The sequence below is a fragment of the Colius striatus genome, chromosome 3 (genome assembly GCF_028858725.1).
Source record: "Colius striatus isolate bColStr4 chromosome 3, bColStr4.1.hap1, whole genome shotgun sequence".
NCBI lineage: Eukaryota > Metazoa > Chordata > Aves > Coliiformes > Coliidae > Colius > Colius striatus.
Genome location: NC_084761.1, coordinates 80206625 through 80224229, shown reverse-complemented (window position 1 = coordinate 80224229; position 17605 = coordinate 80206625). Strand labels below are relative to the sequence as shown.

Below are 17605 nucleotides of genomic sequence, written 5' to 3'. Positions count from 1 at the left end.
AGAAGCATCACTGAAATGTACCTCAACACCTGACAGTTTGAATGGTGCCCTTTGGGTTTTAAAACGACAGAAAGTTTGATAAGACATCCACGTGGATCAGTTCATGTTACTCAAGCACCACTTTCAAATTTGGCTAATGAAGAACTAAGAATGCAAACCAGCTCCATGACAACCAGCACTGTAAGTGAGCAAACTGCCCAACTGTGCCTTAACAAAGCTCCTTCCTCTCTCCTCCCTGCATGTTGAAGGTCGCTTGTTTGAGATAAGCACACGAAGTCATCAAAGGGAAGATTAATTTAAAAGCTCGATAACTTTTTTCTTTTCCTTTCTTTTTTGGAGTGTCAGTGAGGACTCAGAGTCTGAGTAACTACCGGAGGAAGGACAAAGTGTTCACCCTGACCAAAATAAAAATGCCAAAACCTTTCCCCCCTTCCCCCCTCCCTCCCTTCCTCCCCTCCCACGGTTCTCCTGGTGCCGCCTCCCCTGAGCCAGCATTACCTAACTTTTACACAAACACGCAGTTCCCATAAGCATCAACTTCAAAGAGCTCTGGCTTTCTGTCTCATCACAGCTCGGTTTAGGGGAGCAGAGGCAAAGAGCTACTACTGAGAGTTCTGCAGCCACTCTACAAGGTAATCAACTCGTTGGATTTTTACTTAACTTGTTGGACTTTTACTTTTTGTTTGTAATGTAGATGGACCAAAAAAAAAAAGCCTCCTGGCAAACTGTCTTGCTGAAATTTGTAGTAGGGGAAAAGTCAAAGTACAAACTCAAAAATAGATTAAACACCACTTTGGCTTTTTTGCTTCCTGCAGGGGAAAAGAGGCAATTTTTAACATCAAGATCTAGAGCAAAATATAAATTCATTAGTATTTCTTTTAGTCATGGGTGTCAGTTGTATGTGCTTAAACATGCGTATGCGTTCTGATTTGGTTTCAATTCATCGCATCAGACAGACTGAGCAAGCAGCAGCCCGCCGGGACCTTGCTCCAGCTGTTTTGCTCAGCACTGCCACAGGCTGCCTGCCTTGCTCTCTAGCTACACTGCTGCAAAAAGCCCTTCATTCTCTGTAGTTTCTTGTGTCTTTTGCAGGCTCTGAAGTGCCAAGATGCTTCTGCTTCTTTCTCTGGTCACTGGGCTTGCCCTATCTGCCTCTGGTGTCACGACAGACAAAGAAACCGACCAGAGCCAAGAGTTGTTTCATGACATGCAGAAGAAAGTGAATGACCTCTGGCAGCATTTGCTCTATCCCCTAATGCCTGGTAATGAAGCTGACGGGGTGATTTACGCCACTTGTGAAATGAAGCCCAGCTCCAAAATAGATGCTGACAAGCCCCAACTGAGTGGACAAGTCTTATTCAGACAGCATTACCCATATGGAAGATTAGAAGCCATTTTTCACTTGGATGGGTTTCCATTGGATAGCACTCAGTCCGGTAGAGCCATCCACATCCACGAGCTCGGGGATCTCAGCAATGGCTGCGATTCCACAGCAGGACACTATAACCCCTTCCGTGTGAATCACCCCCGTCACCCAGGGGATTTCGGCAACTTTCTTCCCAAAGAAGGCAAAATCAGAAAATACAAAACAAATCTCTTTGCCACTATGTTTGGTCCATATTCCATTATGGGCAGATCTGTTGTGATCCATGAGCAGGAGGATGACATGGGCAAGGGCAACAACAAGGCCAGTTTGGAAAATGGCAACGCTGGGAAACGTCTGGCATGCTGCGTGATTGGGACGTGCAACAAGAACTTGTGGGAAGAGAAACTCTCTGAGGTTACTGAAAAGAAGAAGAGAGGGCTCAACAAGCGAACATAGAACCAGGCTCGAAGGAAGACCAAGCAGGCGGCTGCAGCCTGGGCTGCACAAAGTAACTTGGGCTGTGCCAGCAGCCACCAAGACAGATGGCCAAAGGGTTGCTATTTCCATTTGCTTGCTCCTCTAAGAAATACGTTATCACTTTGTAGAGCTTCCTTTCTGTAAGCCCAGCAATAAAAACAGCATCGACTCAACATTGTGATGTATTTTCTTGAAGAGAAAAAGGTTCCCTTTTGTGCAGTTTGGGAGCTGAATGCATGTCAGTAAGAGCGTGAGCAGAGAGTGTGATAGTCTGTAACGGGGCTGTGCGGCTGCAAGGGGCTCTTAAGGAACAGCAAGTTAAGACACCAAAGGAAAAAAAGTTGATATAACTAAGGAATTGCCTCTCTTTAGATGTTATCTTGTATTTGGCTGCAAATTTGAAAGGTAAAAAGAATTCTATGCTTTCAGCAGCGTTGGGTGTTGTGTTGCAAGACTTGGAGAATGGACTTCCCCTAATAATAAGGGAAAGTACAGACACTTCTGTTCTAAACTTTAGATCCATCACGCTATTCTACTTGTACTTTCAAGTTTTATTCTGAGAGATGTATTTGACAGCTCCTGTACCAAACAAGCTCCTTTTGTATTCATATTTTAAATTGTCCACATGGCTAAGGCACATACTTTATACCTGAAAGAAGACTTGGCATATTCCTTTACCATCACTCCTCAGCAAAAATTCCCTAAAGCCTCTAGTTTGTGCCTATTACTAAGTTGTACACAAAAGTTTTAAGGCTGCTTAGACAGTGATGGTAAGGTTAGCAAATCAGAGATAAGTTTTCTTTCCAAAGCCACAAAACACTCAGTGTTTCTTCATACGAAAATGCAAGAAGTACATCAGTCAATTTAGACAAGGAGAAGTTACAGTGAAATGATTTAAGTCAGATAATTTTCAGACTTAAAGCTCTCACTCAGTAAAGCTTTACTTTCAATTTAGCACTGCAAAGACTAAAACACTACCTCCTAACTATCGTTCATCTGATACTGAGAAGAGAAAAGGAAGCAGGCAGGTAGAACAAACGTATCAGGGAACGTTTTATTAAAGATGACAAAATGTATTAATACAGTTGAACCACGTTGTGCAGTTAATCCACACAGCAACAAAAGAGACGTTTGCAAATAAATTAAACCACATAATTTAGAAAGTAAAACTACAAAACAGAAGCTGGTAAACAAAATCCTATCTTTTAGAAATGTAGCAGACTTTCAACTTCATCTCAGTTAAGATTTGGAAATACATTCCTGAGCTCATCTGGATTAAAGAAATTCCACTGTCTTTATTATACAAATTCCCATATGCTTAAAAATAGTCTGACTTAGAAAAGAAGCAGCATTCTAAAAGACTCTCCTTAATCTGCCATTTTCACACATTTATTTTACAAATTCAGTGAACATTGTTTTTCAAGTAACCACGGTATCATACTTTCAAATCCAATCCTTCTCATAGATAATGCATGAATTCATTTTTAGGTGAGGCAACCACTTCAAAACCAGTTTGCAAACCATGTCCTCTCTGTACCCACACTACCATGTTCCCTTCCCAGTTTGCTTCCCCAGAGCCCAGCACCCAAAAGTCTTAGATGTGTGGATGCGGTTTCTGTATTTCTAAAGCCCTAGAAAAAGGGAACACAAGTCTAAAAAAATCCCCCAAGCCAAACGCTACCACCCCACCTCCCAAAAACCCCTAAAGTAGTGTAGATCCCACACCAAAACGCTAACTAATTTACTGGGGAAAAGAAAAAAGAATCATCATTCCAATAGCACAACGATATCAATTAAAGCAATATCCAAGGAAGAGACTGACAAGAATATTCAATTAGTTATCACATAGTGCAGCAAAGATGTCTCACTTTTACAAGTCTCCTGGCTTTGAAGTCTTGTGTTCCTGGGAGAAGGCTAAAAACGCAGCTAGAATACACATTTGCTAGGGCAGAAAGGAGAGAGATGGTACTGCAGTAGTAACAGAGCACTAAAAATGAGGTTTCCAGAGATCTAGGTATCTCACTGGAATGTAACAATTGCAAAGATACAAAAATGGCATCTGAGAGGGAGAATGGCATGAGGATAATTACCAAGATGCCCTAATTGTTAAGTGGTACATCACTTATGTTCTCACAGAAGAAACAAAGGAAGCTGCGAATGAGACACCCCAAAGCTGTCAGGGCGGCACCACTCCTACCTGCTCAAATTTTTGCACCAAGCTCTTCGTTAATTAACAGCATGAACTGGCTGTTAAGGGATCAGGAGCCAAATGCTAACTCACACAGCTGTGGGTCAGGGAAATATAACACCCTCAACATTTCTGAGCTCAGCTATGTGAGATCTTGACCTTCTTACTCGCTTGCCTCAGCTCTGACTGCATTGATATTTAGCTCTGCACAGGATTAGTCTGTGAAGGATGGAAAGGAATACATCTTGAATAAAACGCTACTTCGCGTGACATTTCAGCATTAAAGGAAAAAATCCTGCCATGTTCTCCCAGAGATTTCAGTTTCTGCAGCTATTTCTCTCCAACTTGTCAGTACTGTCATATAAATGAGTCAATAATGCAGTCAGTTACAATTAATGGGAACAGTGTAACAATCTTTCAAATACTTAAACTCTTCGTGATTTTCCAGGTGATGAAGAACTTAAATTAACTTTTACTGCTTCATGTCCCTAATACGCTTAAATATACAGATGTTTTTTCTCCTAAGGGCTGCTGCTCAGAATCAGTGAAATGCTGCAATGCCAAATTACCTTTAAAGAGAAAGGAAACGTATTTGAGGATCACTGTGAGCAGGGCTTTATTGCCTGCAGACAGACACTGAAAGGGTTACATGAATGCACCTGCTAGGGAAAACACATGAGAACAGAGACAAGCCCCATTTTTCACCTTCCCACCATAATTCCTTATCTTTATGTAATAATTTACATACAGCCTTTCTTCTGCTGAATACAAACTGTTCATGGACTCTGACACCTTGATTATGGCAGCACCTGCTAGCTCATCTTCCGTATACAGAAGAGTTTGTCAGTATTGCTAATATAAACTCTGTTTATTCAGTAGCTGACAAGTGGGCTGTAAAAATTTGCAGCTGGCAGTTATTTGTCAAAGAAGGACTCAATCTGGGAGGGATTTTCCTTTTTATTAGTAGTATTTTATTAAATTTGGTTTAATTCTCTCTGATTGGTTTCAAGTTCCAGGAGTGAGAAATGAACATTTACAGACAATTAGGTCCCAAGCCAGCAGAAAAATTGCCTTGACGGCTGCTGGCCCATAGAAGCTCCACAGCTGCAGAGACTATTCCTTATGCTACAAACAGGAGAGGAAGGACGTGCCTCCCCTTCTCCAACAGCTGCTAACTTCAACGTTAAGCATTCCCTTGTTGCTGCCTTCCTAGGAGCAGACTGGCACAGCTCCAGCATCAGGAGAGAGCTAGGGAATGACACAGCAGCCTCCTTTTTCTCCAATTATAGGAACGTTTTCCTAAGACTTACACAAGGGAAGAAGTTTAAGACAGCAGCGACATGGCAAATAACCCTCCGACCACACCCCTGGCTGGTGAAACGAGGAGGACAGGAAGAGCTATCCCCGAATTCCAAAACATAAGAAAATAGAAGGACACAGATTCCTTTAAAAAGGAGGGCACAGATGGAGTGTGCTGAACTCTACCACCCGTTACTCAGCCCGAGGGCTGTTCCACCTCCTGTAAGCTGAGGAATGGGATTCCTGTAACAGAGAGCCAAGTAGGTGGACAGCGCATCACCGCTTCTCCTCTTGCTGTTCTCCTGGCTGCGGAACAGCCGCTCCTCACAGAGACACTTCTGGCTTTTCTGATGATGTTTCCTTCAGAGCTTCATTAAATTGGGTTCTCAGTATCTGGTGAAATAACTCCCTGCATTTTCATGAGATGAGCTGGGAGAGGGAAGGAAAAATTTTGTACAGTTGAGAAGATATAAAGGTTTATAATGAGAGAACTATATCCACATGCAAGGATGGTTTTCAGAAACTCCCTATAGGGAAACAGTTATTCTAAGGACATACGTTACAGCCACTATATGTAAAGAGAACTAGAACGCCGTCTGAGAAGCAAAGAAAAGCTTGCAGCCTTAAGATGCTTCTCAATTTATCACTCCAAATTTTTCATTCCTGGAAGACATTTCTAACCATTAAAATACAGGCCAGCACTAGGACCATACACATTACTAATAACATGATAAATCATTATCATTGGTCTCTTTGCTGAACTAAGGTAAATTACATCAATCTATGTAGAAACTTAAAATCATTACCAACATGATTAAACCTCATTGCTAATTCTCTCCCTTAGGTAATTTACATTTTTGGCACACTATAGCCAAAACTAACAGAAAAACACCTTATTAGACAAATACTAACAGTTCAATACAAAAATGAAGCCCAGGACATGCTGTTTCACTGGTCATGTTTACAGCAGCATAGACTGCAAGAGGATTACAGGAGATGCTTGAGGGCCCAGATTTCATACCTCAAGCCAAACTGTTATCCAAATAGTCACGGTTTTCAGCAGGATCAGATGCTTTCTTGTTTTCAGAGGCAGGGAGCTCCTCAGGGCTGTTATTTGTGCGTGCAGCTGTCCCAGCGAGCCCTCGGTGCCCCTCAGGGTCCCCAGGACACACTGCATCCACAGGGCTGCTGTTTCTATCCCCTCCTTCATTTGCAATTTCACAATCACTCTCTGAGGTTCCCTCACTGTCTTTCAGGGCCTCGGCTTCAGCTGTCCGTTCGTTCTCCGAGTTTTCTGAGGGGTCTGTGGGATCAGATGGGTCAGGGCTAGAAAGGGGGGACTCTCCCTCAGATGAACCATTAAGCTCTGCCCCAGGCACTGTGTTCCGCTTCCCTGCAGAAGCGCCCGCTCTTTTCCCTTCCAGTTCTGCAACCGCCTGCTCTGTCAGTTTAATTATCTGACTTTCGAGCTTGTTTATTTCTTCTTTCTCAGAAGGTAGCTGAGGTAATGAAGGATAAAAATGTTTATTTTGGTTTTTGTTACTTAAGTTTGTTCCTTCTGGAGCCAGGGACTTGCTTGCAACAGCACAAGTTTCATCACGTTCTCCCTTCTGTTCTGCTGAAAGAGAAATGAACAGTGAGATGCTCTAGTCAGCCTCAGATATTTATTATATATCTGACCTGCAGACCATCACCACCAGTGCCAGACCACAGGGGAGTTTACCTCACTAAGGAATTTCTAAGAGTGATTCCCTACTCTATCCCAGGCCCATTTCTTAGACAACCAACACAAAGTTTATGGCTGGATCTGGCCCTGTCTGGAGCTGTCTTTCCCTTACACCAACAACTCACGCTCAATACCATACTGTGGGACAGCAGGGTGAGGCAAACTTTTTCAAAGAAGTATCAACTCTAAGCAAGGCACTCAGTTACAGAAATGTTTGGCACAAGCTTAACAGTAATCCCCACATGACTACCACTTTCAGGGGTTAAAGCAAGCTCCATTTATTTGGAGCTTTTTGCAGGCTTTCATCCAATAATGAAGTTTTGTTATTGGTCCTGCAACATTTCTCCTAACATAAAAGATTATTCTAATTTAGGTAACAGCATGAAACAAAGCAGCAGTGGAAGATTTTTAAATATACCATTATACAAAAAGGCAAACACTGAACAAAATGTTGGAATAGAGAAAACAGCAATGTGTAAACAAACAGCTTTGTGAGAGGAGAATTTGTCCTCATCTCGGTTAAGGACAAAAAGCCTCATTGAAAATAAGCTTGCGAAGTCAAGTAAGAAAAATTAGGAAATGCCAGCAGCCTGGCTGCACTGACAGCTTAAAATGGCTCTTGTCATGCAGATGCATGACGTCTCAGCACATGAGCGTTTACTTCTCTGCCAGGAAGCCTGCCTCAGCAAGCGCAGGGCAGCCAGGCTGCAGGGAGGCAGCAGGGCAGCACAGGAGCCTGCTCTCACAGTGAGGGTTGGCATGAAGGGAACAGACACTGCCACTAAGGATGCTAGGAATGCTACTCTGAAGAGCTGGAATTTACAGCTGTGGAAAAGGCAGAGATAAATTAACTTTCAAAAGGTGATCACTCACTGGATCTAATCCTCATTATCTGAACACTCAGCTGGAAACTTAGGAGCTTGATGTGCAGTACTGCTCTGCTCACTTTGTATATCTCAACACAAATACTCAACATGCTTCAAAAAGAGACAAAAATCTTAAGCACCTCAAATTGGGACTCAAAATTAGTAGGGACTCTATATTCTTTGTGTGCCTTAGTTTCCTCCTGCTCCAGTGGGATAACACCATCCCATCACCTTGCTGCAATTTTCTGAAGATAAAGTGTTTCAAAGCACTGTATCATCACAGAAGAGTTCATAGAAAAACAGTACTTTTGTCTTCAGGGAATGCCTGAAATAGCACACAGGCAATAGGGCAGGAACAATGCATTCAACAATGAAGAGGTAAAAACCTGAATAGCTGTTCATTACCAGCTGTGATACTCAAGCACAATCTGTCTCACAACATTATCCATCCTGTGCATTGGATAAAGTAAGATGTGGTGGCACAAGATATTCTTTCATTCATATGATTGTACAATGTCATCATGCATTTTCACACAAGAACTGCACAGTATATTCTACAGACTTCTACCACTCAGCTCAATTGAAACAGGACTCGATGAGACCAGGGTAAACAGGTAGACTAGATTAAAAAAAAAAGCTTGAAAAAGCCCTCTGCTTATCTGTAGATCCAGCTAGAGCAACACTTGATGCATTATGGAAAGTTCCAATAAAGAAGATTAGTATAAAACCTAAAAACAGTTTCTGGGCCAAAGAGGCACCAAATAGCAGTGGTACTACTTGAAGGGCCACAGCTGACAGACATTTAAATGCTGCCTAGCATTTAAAGATCCCTAAGCATGTCACTGCTATTCTGCATATCAAACCATTTCCACCTGTGGGAGGATGAACACATTCCTATGTTCTTCCCAGCTGCCAAGCTGCCCCATACTTTGGAGGTACATGGTATAGATGAAAAATTGCAATATGCACCAAGCCCCTAACACTCAACAGCAGAGAATCATTCCCTATGGAGAGTGGCACAAAAGGTGACTCCGTGTGTCACTCCCATAAGGCTGCTGACTGCAGAGGACAAGCGTGATTCCAAGCACAAGGACATGCCCTGCAGATGACGTTTCTTTCTTTCCAGGCTTTGAAGGGAAGACAGCAGCCTCAAATGTTCTCCAGAAAAAAAACCAGAAGCAGCTATGGTTGTTGCTGCACCTACGGCTAAAAGCTATGACATACCTGCACAGCCAGTAGCATACAGGTTCTTATCTATGTCACTGAAAAGTTGGCTCAGTTTATTCAAACTGTCACAGGGGTGAGTTTTGACTGAGTTCTCACTGCAGGTTATCAAGTGTACCGAGCCACATGCAAAGGAAAAACATAATCTGCTTGTGAGGGCAGTACCGTAATTTCTTAACATATTCCTGTTTAACGACAGGACTTCTGTGATTGATCTTGGATCTGTTACAGTTATGGGATGGGGAGCCTTCTCTCCATGGCTTTGTTCTACTCTTCCCTGCCTAGCTCTTTGCTCCTGCCCTATATACCTTTGTTTATCCAGTCCCTACACTACCTATTTCTCATCCACCTTGCAATCTTTTTTATCACACCTTGCCTTCACCGTCAGTATTGTGACTCCTCACTCTGGTGCTCTGACCCCTTGCTAAGATTTCCTTTGAATCTGTCAATCCTCACCTGCTCTAGTCTTCCCATCACTTGAGAGTCCTGAAACTTTCCTCTCTGCTCTAGGTTTTCTTGCCTCTAGGTTTATCTTGAAGGAATGGTGCATACAGAGTTTTACCAGCATTGGTGGCATGAAGTAAACTCAACAGAATAATTGGTTTGGTTTTCATTGTTTTTAGTAGACAAGATCTGAAAGTGAATGGTTTAAAATGGAGTGGAAACTCCAGCCTATTTTCTCAGGGTACAAACCTTTTCCCCAGATTTCACATTCCTTTTAATGACAGACAGATTATTAAACAGATGCTTGCATGTTTAAAAAAAAACAAACAAAAAATAGGCAAAGAAAAAAATCAAAACCAAAACCCACATGGTCATCTGAATTTAAGACAAAAATTATCTGTCTGATGTTAAAAAAAAACCAACTCAGCTGGAGTAGAACACCCAGCATAGAAAGCTTCAGCCCAGAACTAAAGTTTGGCAGTTTTACAAAGCAACACAAACAGGGACTGATGAGGTTTGACAGGCAGATTTAATCAAAACTGTAGCACCAATCCCACGTAAGACAAATACGTAAAGGAAAGAGTGTAATGCCACCAAGTAATACTTTCAGTAACTGCAAGTTTAATTAAAAATCAATGATTAACCAAGCAAGAAATGAATATTTATGAGTTATTAATACTCACTGGAGAACTTTTCACTATACTTTCACTTATTATTTTTAGAAGAAATATCATCTGATCAAGATTATAAAACTGGATCAGTTTGGCTGTCAAATTTTATCAGACGACGACATGGATAATGAAGTCAAAATCTATTTAGTTTCAGGACTAACAATAACTAGTTTACGATGCTTCATGGTTAGCCGAGTAAGATCTGCGCATACCAAAACGTTCTGCCCACTAAAGAGCTTATCCAAACGCCAATAGGCAAGCGTAACGATGCATCTCCTATCCATTATGAAAAACTAAGAAGAAAAAAATCCAGATTATCAGCAAAACACTATCTTCTGCTATTGTCAAAGTTAAGCTTGTCTTTGGAGAGATGTTAAAGCTTGCTATTGGGGAAGGATTTTTAACAAAACACATGCAAGAGTATAGAAAAGCAGTCAATTTCTCTGGGAAAACGAGTCGGGTATTTCAATTTACTGGGTGCAATCATGAAGCCTTTCATCTAGACATCGGCTATAATGTGAGACAGTGCTAAGCCAGTTCCACAGAGTGCTTTCCTACCGTGCATTTTAACTGAGGGAAAAAGAGCAGGAGGCAGTTAACTGTAACATATATGGCATGAATAACTTCCCACAGCATTGAGTTATCTGGCAGAAAAATTCTTTGAGGTGCAAGACCTGATCCTTAGTCCCATGTAACCTATTCAACAGTCATTTTTCAGTCGTTTCTTTGCTACTTGTACTGGGACAGTCCATCCATTTTACTTATGGACTATTTATTCAGTCTCTGTGACCACTGAATCTTTGCCTTCTGCTATCCCAGCATGAAAATGTGTTACTTTTGATTTGGGAAGAACTGAGTGCTCAGCTCTCATTACGGTCCTTACCTTCGAGGTGCTCACTCCGTACTTCCATTCTCTGTGGCTTATCAGTAAACGGCAGTAACGGTGACCTGGATCGCTGGATAACAGGTAAGGTTGGGTCACTGAATGTTATGGTATCCTTTCCACCTGAAACAATCAAAGTGTTAGAACCATTAGTTCACCAATTATGTCCATTGTGTACTAATAATATTCAAACATATCCTACTATTTTTTTTGCAATGTTATTGAAAAGTACAGAATGGGAAAAGCATCTCAAATGATCCTTCACGGCACAGAAAAACTCCACTGTGTCCTGGAGCTGGAATGTGCAGGTCAAATACAGAACAGGCATATGTTTTTACCCACAGTACTGAGTAAAGGACACATTTTGAAAGAAGATTGGGTGCTGCATGCAGAAAATTGTATTAGCAATTAGCATTCAGTTCAGAAGATTGATAATCGTATCATACTAAAAGTTTTACAAAGAGTAGTGGATCATTTGCATGCTATTACCAGCAAGTGTTTAGCCCTGACTCTTTACTCTCTGATGCTCTGCCTCAGTGATGAACCTGCTCCTACCACAAATGTAGCTTTACACGACAGACTCATACACGTATTATCGTACAACTCTTAAAAGAAATATTAAAAGCTTAACATAACTAATAACTGAGGGAGCAAACATGTATAAATTGCTAGGGAACAGGAAAGACTCTAATCTGAAAATTCCCAAAACATTTCTGAGCATTTCGTTTTAAACCAAATGGAAAGGGACAATTTTTCAGCTCTTTTGCAGACAAAATAGTGCAAGAAACTCTTCAGCTGAGGACTCTGCTCTAGATGCCTAGTCTTTACATATTCCAGCAATACAGAAAACCACACCTGCACATCCTTTAGGAAGTCCTTCACTATTCAGGATGCTCGTATTTTTAGTGACTGACAGTATCTTAAACCTAGAGGGGAAATAGCAGGAACTGTGCAAGATCAGCTACATGTAGTATTTGGGTGGCCTGCAGAACCACTGCCAACCGCCAAGAAATGGCTGGGGAGGCTGTAAGCTACTGCTCCATTTATCTCCATAAGAATACATTTTCACGTTTAACCTTAATGCAACATCCTAAATCTAATCACCCATCCAAGACAAAGACTTTCAAAAGAGCACCAGGTCAGGAGATACCCAGAATAAATCCAGCTCTGAGAAAGTTCTGGTACCTACTAAGAAATGATGAAAGTCGAGCTGTTCCCATGGAGTCCACCTGGACTACCCCAATCTCTAAATACTTTTGAAAGCACTGGCTGTAAATACCTTGATGGTTTTAATGACGGTATTAATGATGGTTTTATATCCTTAACATGTGGGGGCATATACTGCAGCAATATGAATGCAATTAATGCTTTTGAAGCATGGATCTCGTCAAGCTTTGATCCTCTTGTCAAGTACACAGCAGAATTGTGTCTTCACTGTAGCATGTAACAATATTAACTATCAGCAAACTGGAGAACCCACACAGTGTAAGGCAAAATTAATTAAAAGCTGGAGGAGGGAAACAAAACAAATCTGACGGCTATTTCAAATTGCAAAAGCCCCTGGACAAATGCACGTTCCTGTATCAGTGAAGGAATTTTGTGTTGGAAAAACTGAATCGTACAGGGAACTAGTGGTATGAAAACATCCAATAGATATTCATACATAGTGAAAAGTAGCCACATATCCAAAAAGATACTAAAGAATCCAACAGAGAAAGTAAAATTTGAAAAGATGACGAATAAAAAACCTGAAGAGCGAGGGGTATGCTTTAGCAGGAAAGTAAAAAGCAGAATCTTTCTCTTTTGGAATTAAAGGAAGTAAAGCCTGAGCTAAAGTCCCTGCAGATTGCAAGACAAGCTTCAAAAAAGAAACTTCTTGACTTCCTGCCAGCATTTACACAGTAAACATATTTAGTTTCACATTTTTCTTTGAAAACCAACTTGGTTACAGAAAATAAAGCTAGGCTCAGTATCCACAAATCTAAGCAACAGATGCGGAATATTTGTTTATTAACAGTGACTCACATCCATTCATGAAGGAGGGACACAGGGGTTCTGCTGCACTATATTCTGTGAATCATGACCTGAAGTTGGATCATAGGCAGGGAATTTCAATTAGCTGCTGTATAAACTCAATTTCATAACTGACATAGCTTTGTGTTCCTCTATTGAATGAATTTTTCAAGGACTTTAGTGAAAAGTATACAGATCTGAAAATAAGCAGGCAAGTAAATTTTCAGCAGTAGTAAATTCTTCACTTGCTTCTCCAGGGTTGAGAATCCTCTTATAACCTGTGCTGCACCCTACACCGCTGTAACTGGCTATACACACTGCTGCCGAGCCCATTAATTCTCTGCTCCACACTGATTACTGCAGAGCAAGAGGCAGCACCAAAACCCCCTTATCATCCCAGACAGAAAAAGGCTGAGTCATGGGCAGTTCTTTTCTTAAGCTTTTTTACAGTGGAAATCTGGAAAATTTTCAGGAAACAATAGATTTTTAAAAATATATAATTAGTTATCTGAATGTCCAGGGACATCAAACTGGGAGAGGAGTAAGGTGGTGCTTATTATGTACTATTATGGAATACATTTAACATACTATACAAGCAGATTGGGATCATGAACTACCTAAGAAAAAGCAAAGCATGAAGTGTTTGTGTGAACATCACATTCTCTGCTTCCTTCTCAGGGCAAGTAAGCTGACAAAAGAAAATCAGAGCTAAATCTATGCCTAAGTTTGCTTTCTTCTCAGCAGTGAACCTCACATGGGGTTCCTCTCATTAAAGCTCATTTTCCAAATGGGAAGCTAAAGGTTGTGCTAGGCAGAACTTCTACAGAAAATTAACTATGCTATCGGTTTCACCCTTTCAAAATTTAAACATGCACTTGCTCTTGATTTAGCTTCCCCATAGTTCATTCATGCATTGCTCAAAAAGCAGATGACAAATATGCCACCTAACAAAAAATGAGAAGTGGTCAAGCTCTTTCTTCAATAGGATAAAGTTTATTAACTTCATCATTCGTTAACACCATTTGGAAGATATTAGTATCACGGTGACAGCGGGTGTTATAAATGTTATAGGGACAATGATGCCTAAGTAGGAACATTAACTTCAGATTAAAAACCTGCAGTTTATAATGTGCATTCCTTTCAGTGCTAGACTGAACATTAGCTTTCATCTGCGTGTTTTTTCCAATGGCAAAGAAGTTCAACTCAACCAAATAATGTTTTTTTTTCTCTCTGAATTTAAGAATGAGTAGATGAGACACCCTCCAAGTTCTGCTCCTCACACGAGCCAGCAGCATTCAGCTGCAGAGTCCACTGTGGTAATTCCCACACTATTGGTTACACGCTGCTGTTTTATGGAGCAGAAGCTTTCCATGCTCTGAAAGGAAAATTGGTGACCCACCAGGTGTTGCAAGGCTCTTCCTGACCACCTTGGGACGAGAGTGCACTTGGAAACAAAGTGCATTCTTGATATATGAGGCAAACAGCAAATCAACAAACCTTGGAGCTCAACAGAACTTGCAATACAGTGTAAAATTCTGTTACAACTATTTAAGAACATCCTTTCTCAATTTTCCTCAATTTAAAGGAACTGATTCACAGAGCAGCCTCTGTTTCTCTTGAGGTCATCTAACCCATAATACCTTAATCTGCTGGATATAACAATGTTCAGGTAACGTTTCAGTTTATTTACATGCAGTGACAATATTTAACGTACTCCTAAAATCAGTGATTAAAAATATACGTTAAGCAGAACCTACTCCCAAATCCCACTGAGACATTGTAGCTCAGGCCTTCAGGCAGCAGAAGAAAGGAAGGAAAGAGACAGTTGTTATTGTATAAACATTAATTTGATGTCGTACCTACAGCAATGGCGCAAGAATTTCCCACCGTTCCCTTCTTTTTAACACATTTTGCAAAGACTAGAAATGCTGCATTTATTAGTGTATGAATGTCATAGAACACTACATTTGGAAAAAGTCCTACAGTACCTTAAACTGGTGAATTTATGACACACATTTGCGCTAATGTACAAACCACATCAGCAGAGGCTTGGACAAATATTTCATCCATGTCTTTTGGAGAACGTGGGGAGGGACAAATATATTAAGTACAAATGACTGACTGAAGAGTAACCCATGGAAACAAATTTGGGACTTCAGTTTTGGAAAGCATCAAGAAGAGAGGTTGTTCCAGAGAAGCGATTGAGAATGCTTATGATGGGCAAGCTGAAGTGGAAGAACACCACATCAGGCCACAGGTTTGTCATAAGGTCTCTTCAGCTTTGTCAAGTGTTTTCTTCTACATGGATGGGATAAGTGGAAAGAAAAAAACAACAAACCACAAAGCCAAAACAACAGAGGTCAAAAACACATTGTCTCCCATCCCCGATAGCACTGATAGGAAGCCATAAACAACCAAGCCTAATGATGCAAACACCAACACTGGAGTAGCATAATTTACAGTGGTTAAAGATGACACAATTAGGTGTAATGGGAAGAAAAGAAGCAAAAAGTAAATGTAAATTAAATATTGCAAATTTTCCTAACAGTGAGGTCTATTAGGAAAGAGATTAATCTCCCATTACTTGAGTAATTCAAAACCAAACACAATATATAAGATGCTACAGGGAATAAGCCTGTTCTGGAGAGATGGACTAGAAAATTTAAGATCATTTACACTTCCAGTTTCTCAGAGGTTATGATTCTACGGAAAAACATTAAAAATACAGTGATAAAATCCACAGAAGTTACAAGAAGAATAAAATTAATAAATAAAATATGTTGAAAACCATGATGGCCAATATCCTGTATATAATTTTATATTATTTTGAATAAAATAGTTGCCTTTTTTTCCCTGCAGACCATGCAATTTGATTACTTCCAGTATTTTACACTTTTTTTTCAGTATATATATTTGACTTGGAGATTAAGAGTGTAGTGATTTTTGCTTTCAACTTTACCTTTATTAGAGGTTTCTAATTTTGCAAATGTGCTGAACAGCACATTTGCAAAATAACTCATTAAAAAAAACAAACATAGCCAAGCTTTTCTTAAATGCCAATATAACCTTGAAAAATAAATAATGCAAGTCGTTCTCTTGAATTTTTACTAACCTGGAAGACTCCACAAGCCAGCAATTTCCAAAGTTCTTAATTTCTTTTCTAGTTCTGCCACTCGATTGCCTAGAATTCTTAAAAAAAAGAGAACAAAAGCCAAAGGCAGGGACAGTCAGCTGAGATGAGATTCCTTGTCATATGAAGGTAAAAACCTAATTGCTTACATGACTACAGCTGAATTTTAAATTTGTTACTTAACTAGTGCAGTAAGCCTGTAAACAGTCATCTCTTTTCACTAATGGCAATGGACAACCTCCCTCTGAGATAAAAGAAAGTGAGATGTAGTTATCCAATCTATCCCATGCTTTTAAAAAACCTCCAAAATGTCTAGGAGGTACTGGACATTCAACCTTCGCCCTTCAAAAAAGACAAAGAACTGTGTTTCACAATATTTCTATTTCCTTACCTGCAAATATCTCTTCCCAGTTACTTTCACTTTTGTTACAGCTATAGCCAGAAGGTAAAAGCTACACAGACAAAATATGGAAAACTCCTGAGAACACCTGGACTGATTTTGAACTAAGAAACAATTTTGGCCTAGTCCCTCATTCACAGAGGTTTCTCTTTCACTAACATTGCTTAAAATGGCAAGGAATTTATTTTCCACATTTTTTTCTTTTAGAACTGAACTCTGTTTTCTACCTCACTAAAAGCTTCAAGCCCTTTAGTGCCTTTATCACCCACTCTTATTTTTCACTGCATTTCTTGGGTCATCTCTCCTTTCATATCTGATGCCTACACAAATACTATTTGCAGTTAGCTCTCCTGCAGGATTTAACTTTTAATCTTAATTCTCTCCCCAGATCAAATGAGAGATTTCTGTCTTGCAATGAAAACTCTTTTTCCTCCAATGATGTTTTGAAAGTGTTTCTCTCACAGGCACAGCAAGTCTCCCAGAGTCAAAAGTCTTTAAATAAATCCCAAACAATACTCAGTAGAGTGAGAAGCCCAGACGAGGCAGCAATTCTAAACATGACAGCAGAGATAATGGACAGCAAGTTTTACTCATCAAATTACAGCAACAGGATAAGTCAGTTAAACTTGAACTGAATGCTGAGAAGCAGTGTATCACAACACAGCAAGGCAATAGTATCTCCCATGCTCACCAGAGCTGTGTAATACTGTACTGCATGCTCTCCAGCGAGGGTTTTGTGCTGCAGACATTTGAGCATACTGAGAATGTCATTACTGACAAGATAACAGAATCTGGAAGGATGTGAAGAATAGCACACCCAGCAAATATCAAAGGGGCCAGAGAAATTGGTTAACGAGGACTAAGTAGTTTTGAAATCTCTACTGTGAGGGCTCTGCAATGACACAATAAAAGCCTGTA

The 17605-nt window shown here is 40.4% G+C and overlaps 2 protein-coding genes across 4 annotated transcripts in view; one reads left to right on the top strand and one right to left on the bottom strand.

Annotated features, from left to right (window-relative positions):
* The first annotated feature begins 514 nt into the window (after positions 1 to 514).
* SOD3 (superoxide dismutase 3) lies at positions 515 to 2016 on the top strand. The gene is made up of 2 exons (XM_010199370.2): positions 515 to 632; positions 1093 to 2016. The coding sequence occupies exon 2, from the start codon at positions 1109 to 1111 to the stop codon at positions 1820 to 1822; it is 714 nt and encodes a 237-aa protein (XP_010197672.1). The 5' UTR covers positions 515 to 632; positions 1093 to 1108; the 3' UTR covers positions 1823 to 2016.
* Positions 2017 to 2919: 903 nt separating this feature from the next.
* The window catches only part of CCDC149 (coiled-coil domain containing 149), a 52497-nt gene continuing 37811 nt past the window's right edge, over positions 2920 to 17605 (bottom strand). For 2 of the 3 annotated variants that reach the window (XM_061992643.1, XM_061992641.1), the window contains exons 10-13: positions 16270 to 16346; positions 11145 to 11267; positions 6352 to 6948; positions 2920 to 5759 (exon numbers count right to left, since the gene is read on the bottom strand). In XM_061992643.1, coding sequence (XP_061848627.1) covers positions 6353 to 6948; positions 11145 to 11267; positions 16270 to 16346 — 796 coding nt within the window. In that variant the 3' untranslated portion in view covers positions 2920 to 5759; position 6352. The remainder of the gene's footprint in view (positions 5760 to 6351; positions 6949 to 11144; positions 11268 to 16269; positions 16347 to 17605) is intronic. The other variant, XM_061992642.1, reaches the window with a different exon arrangement.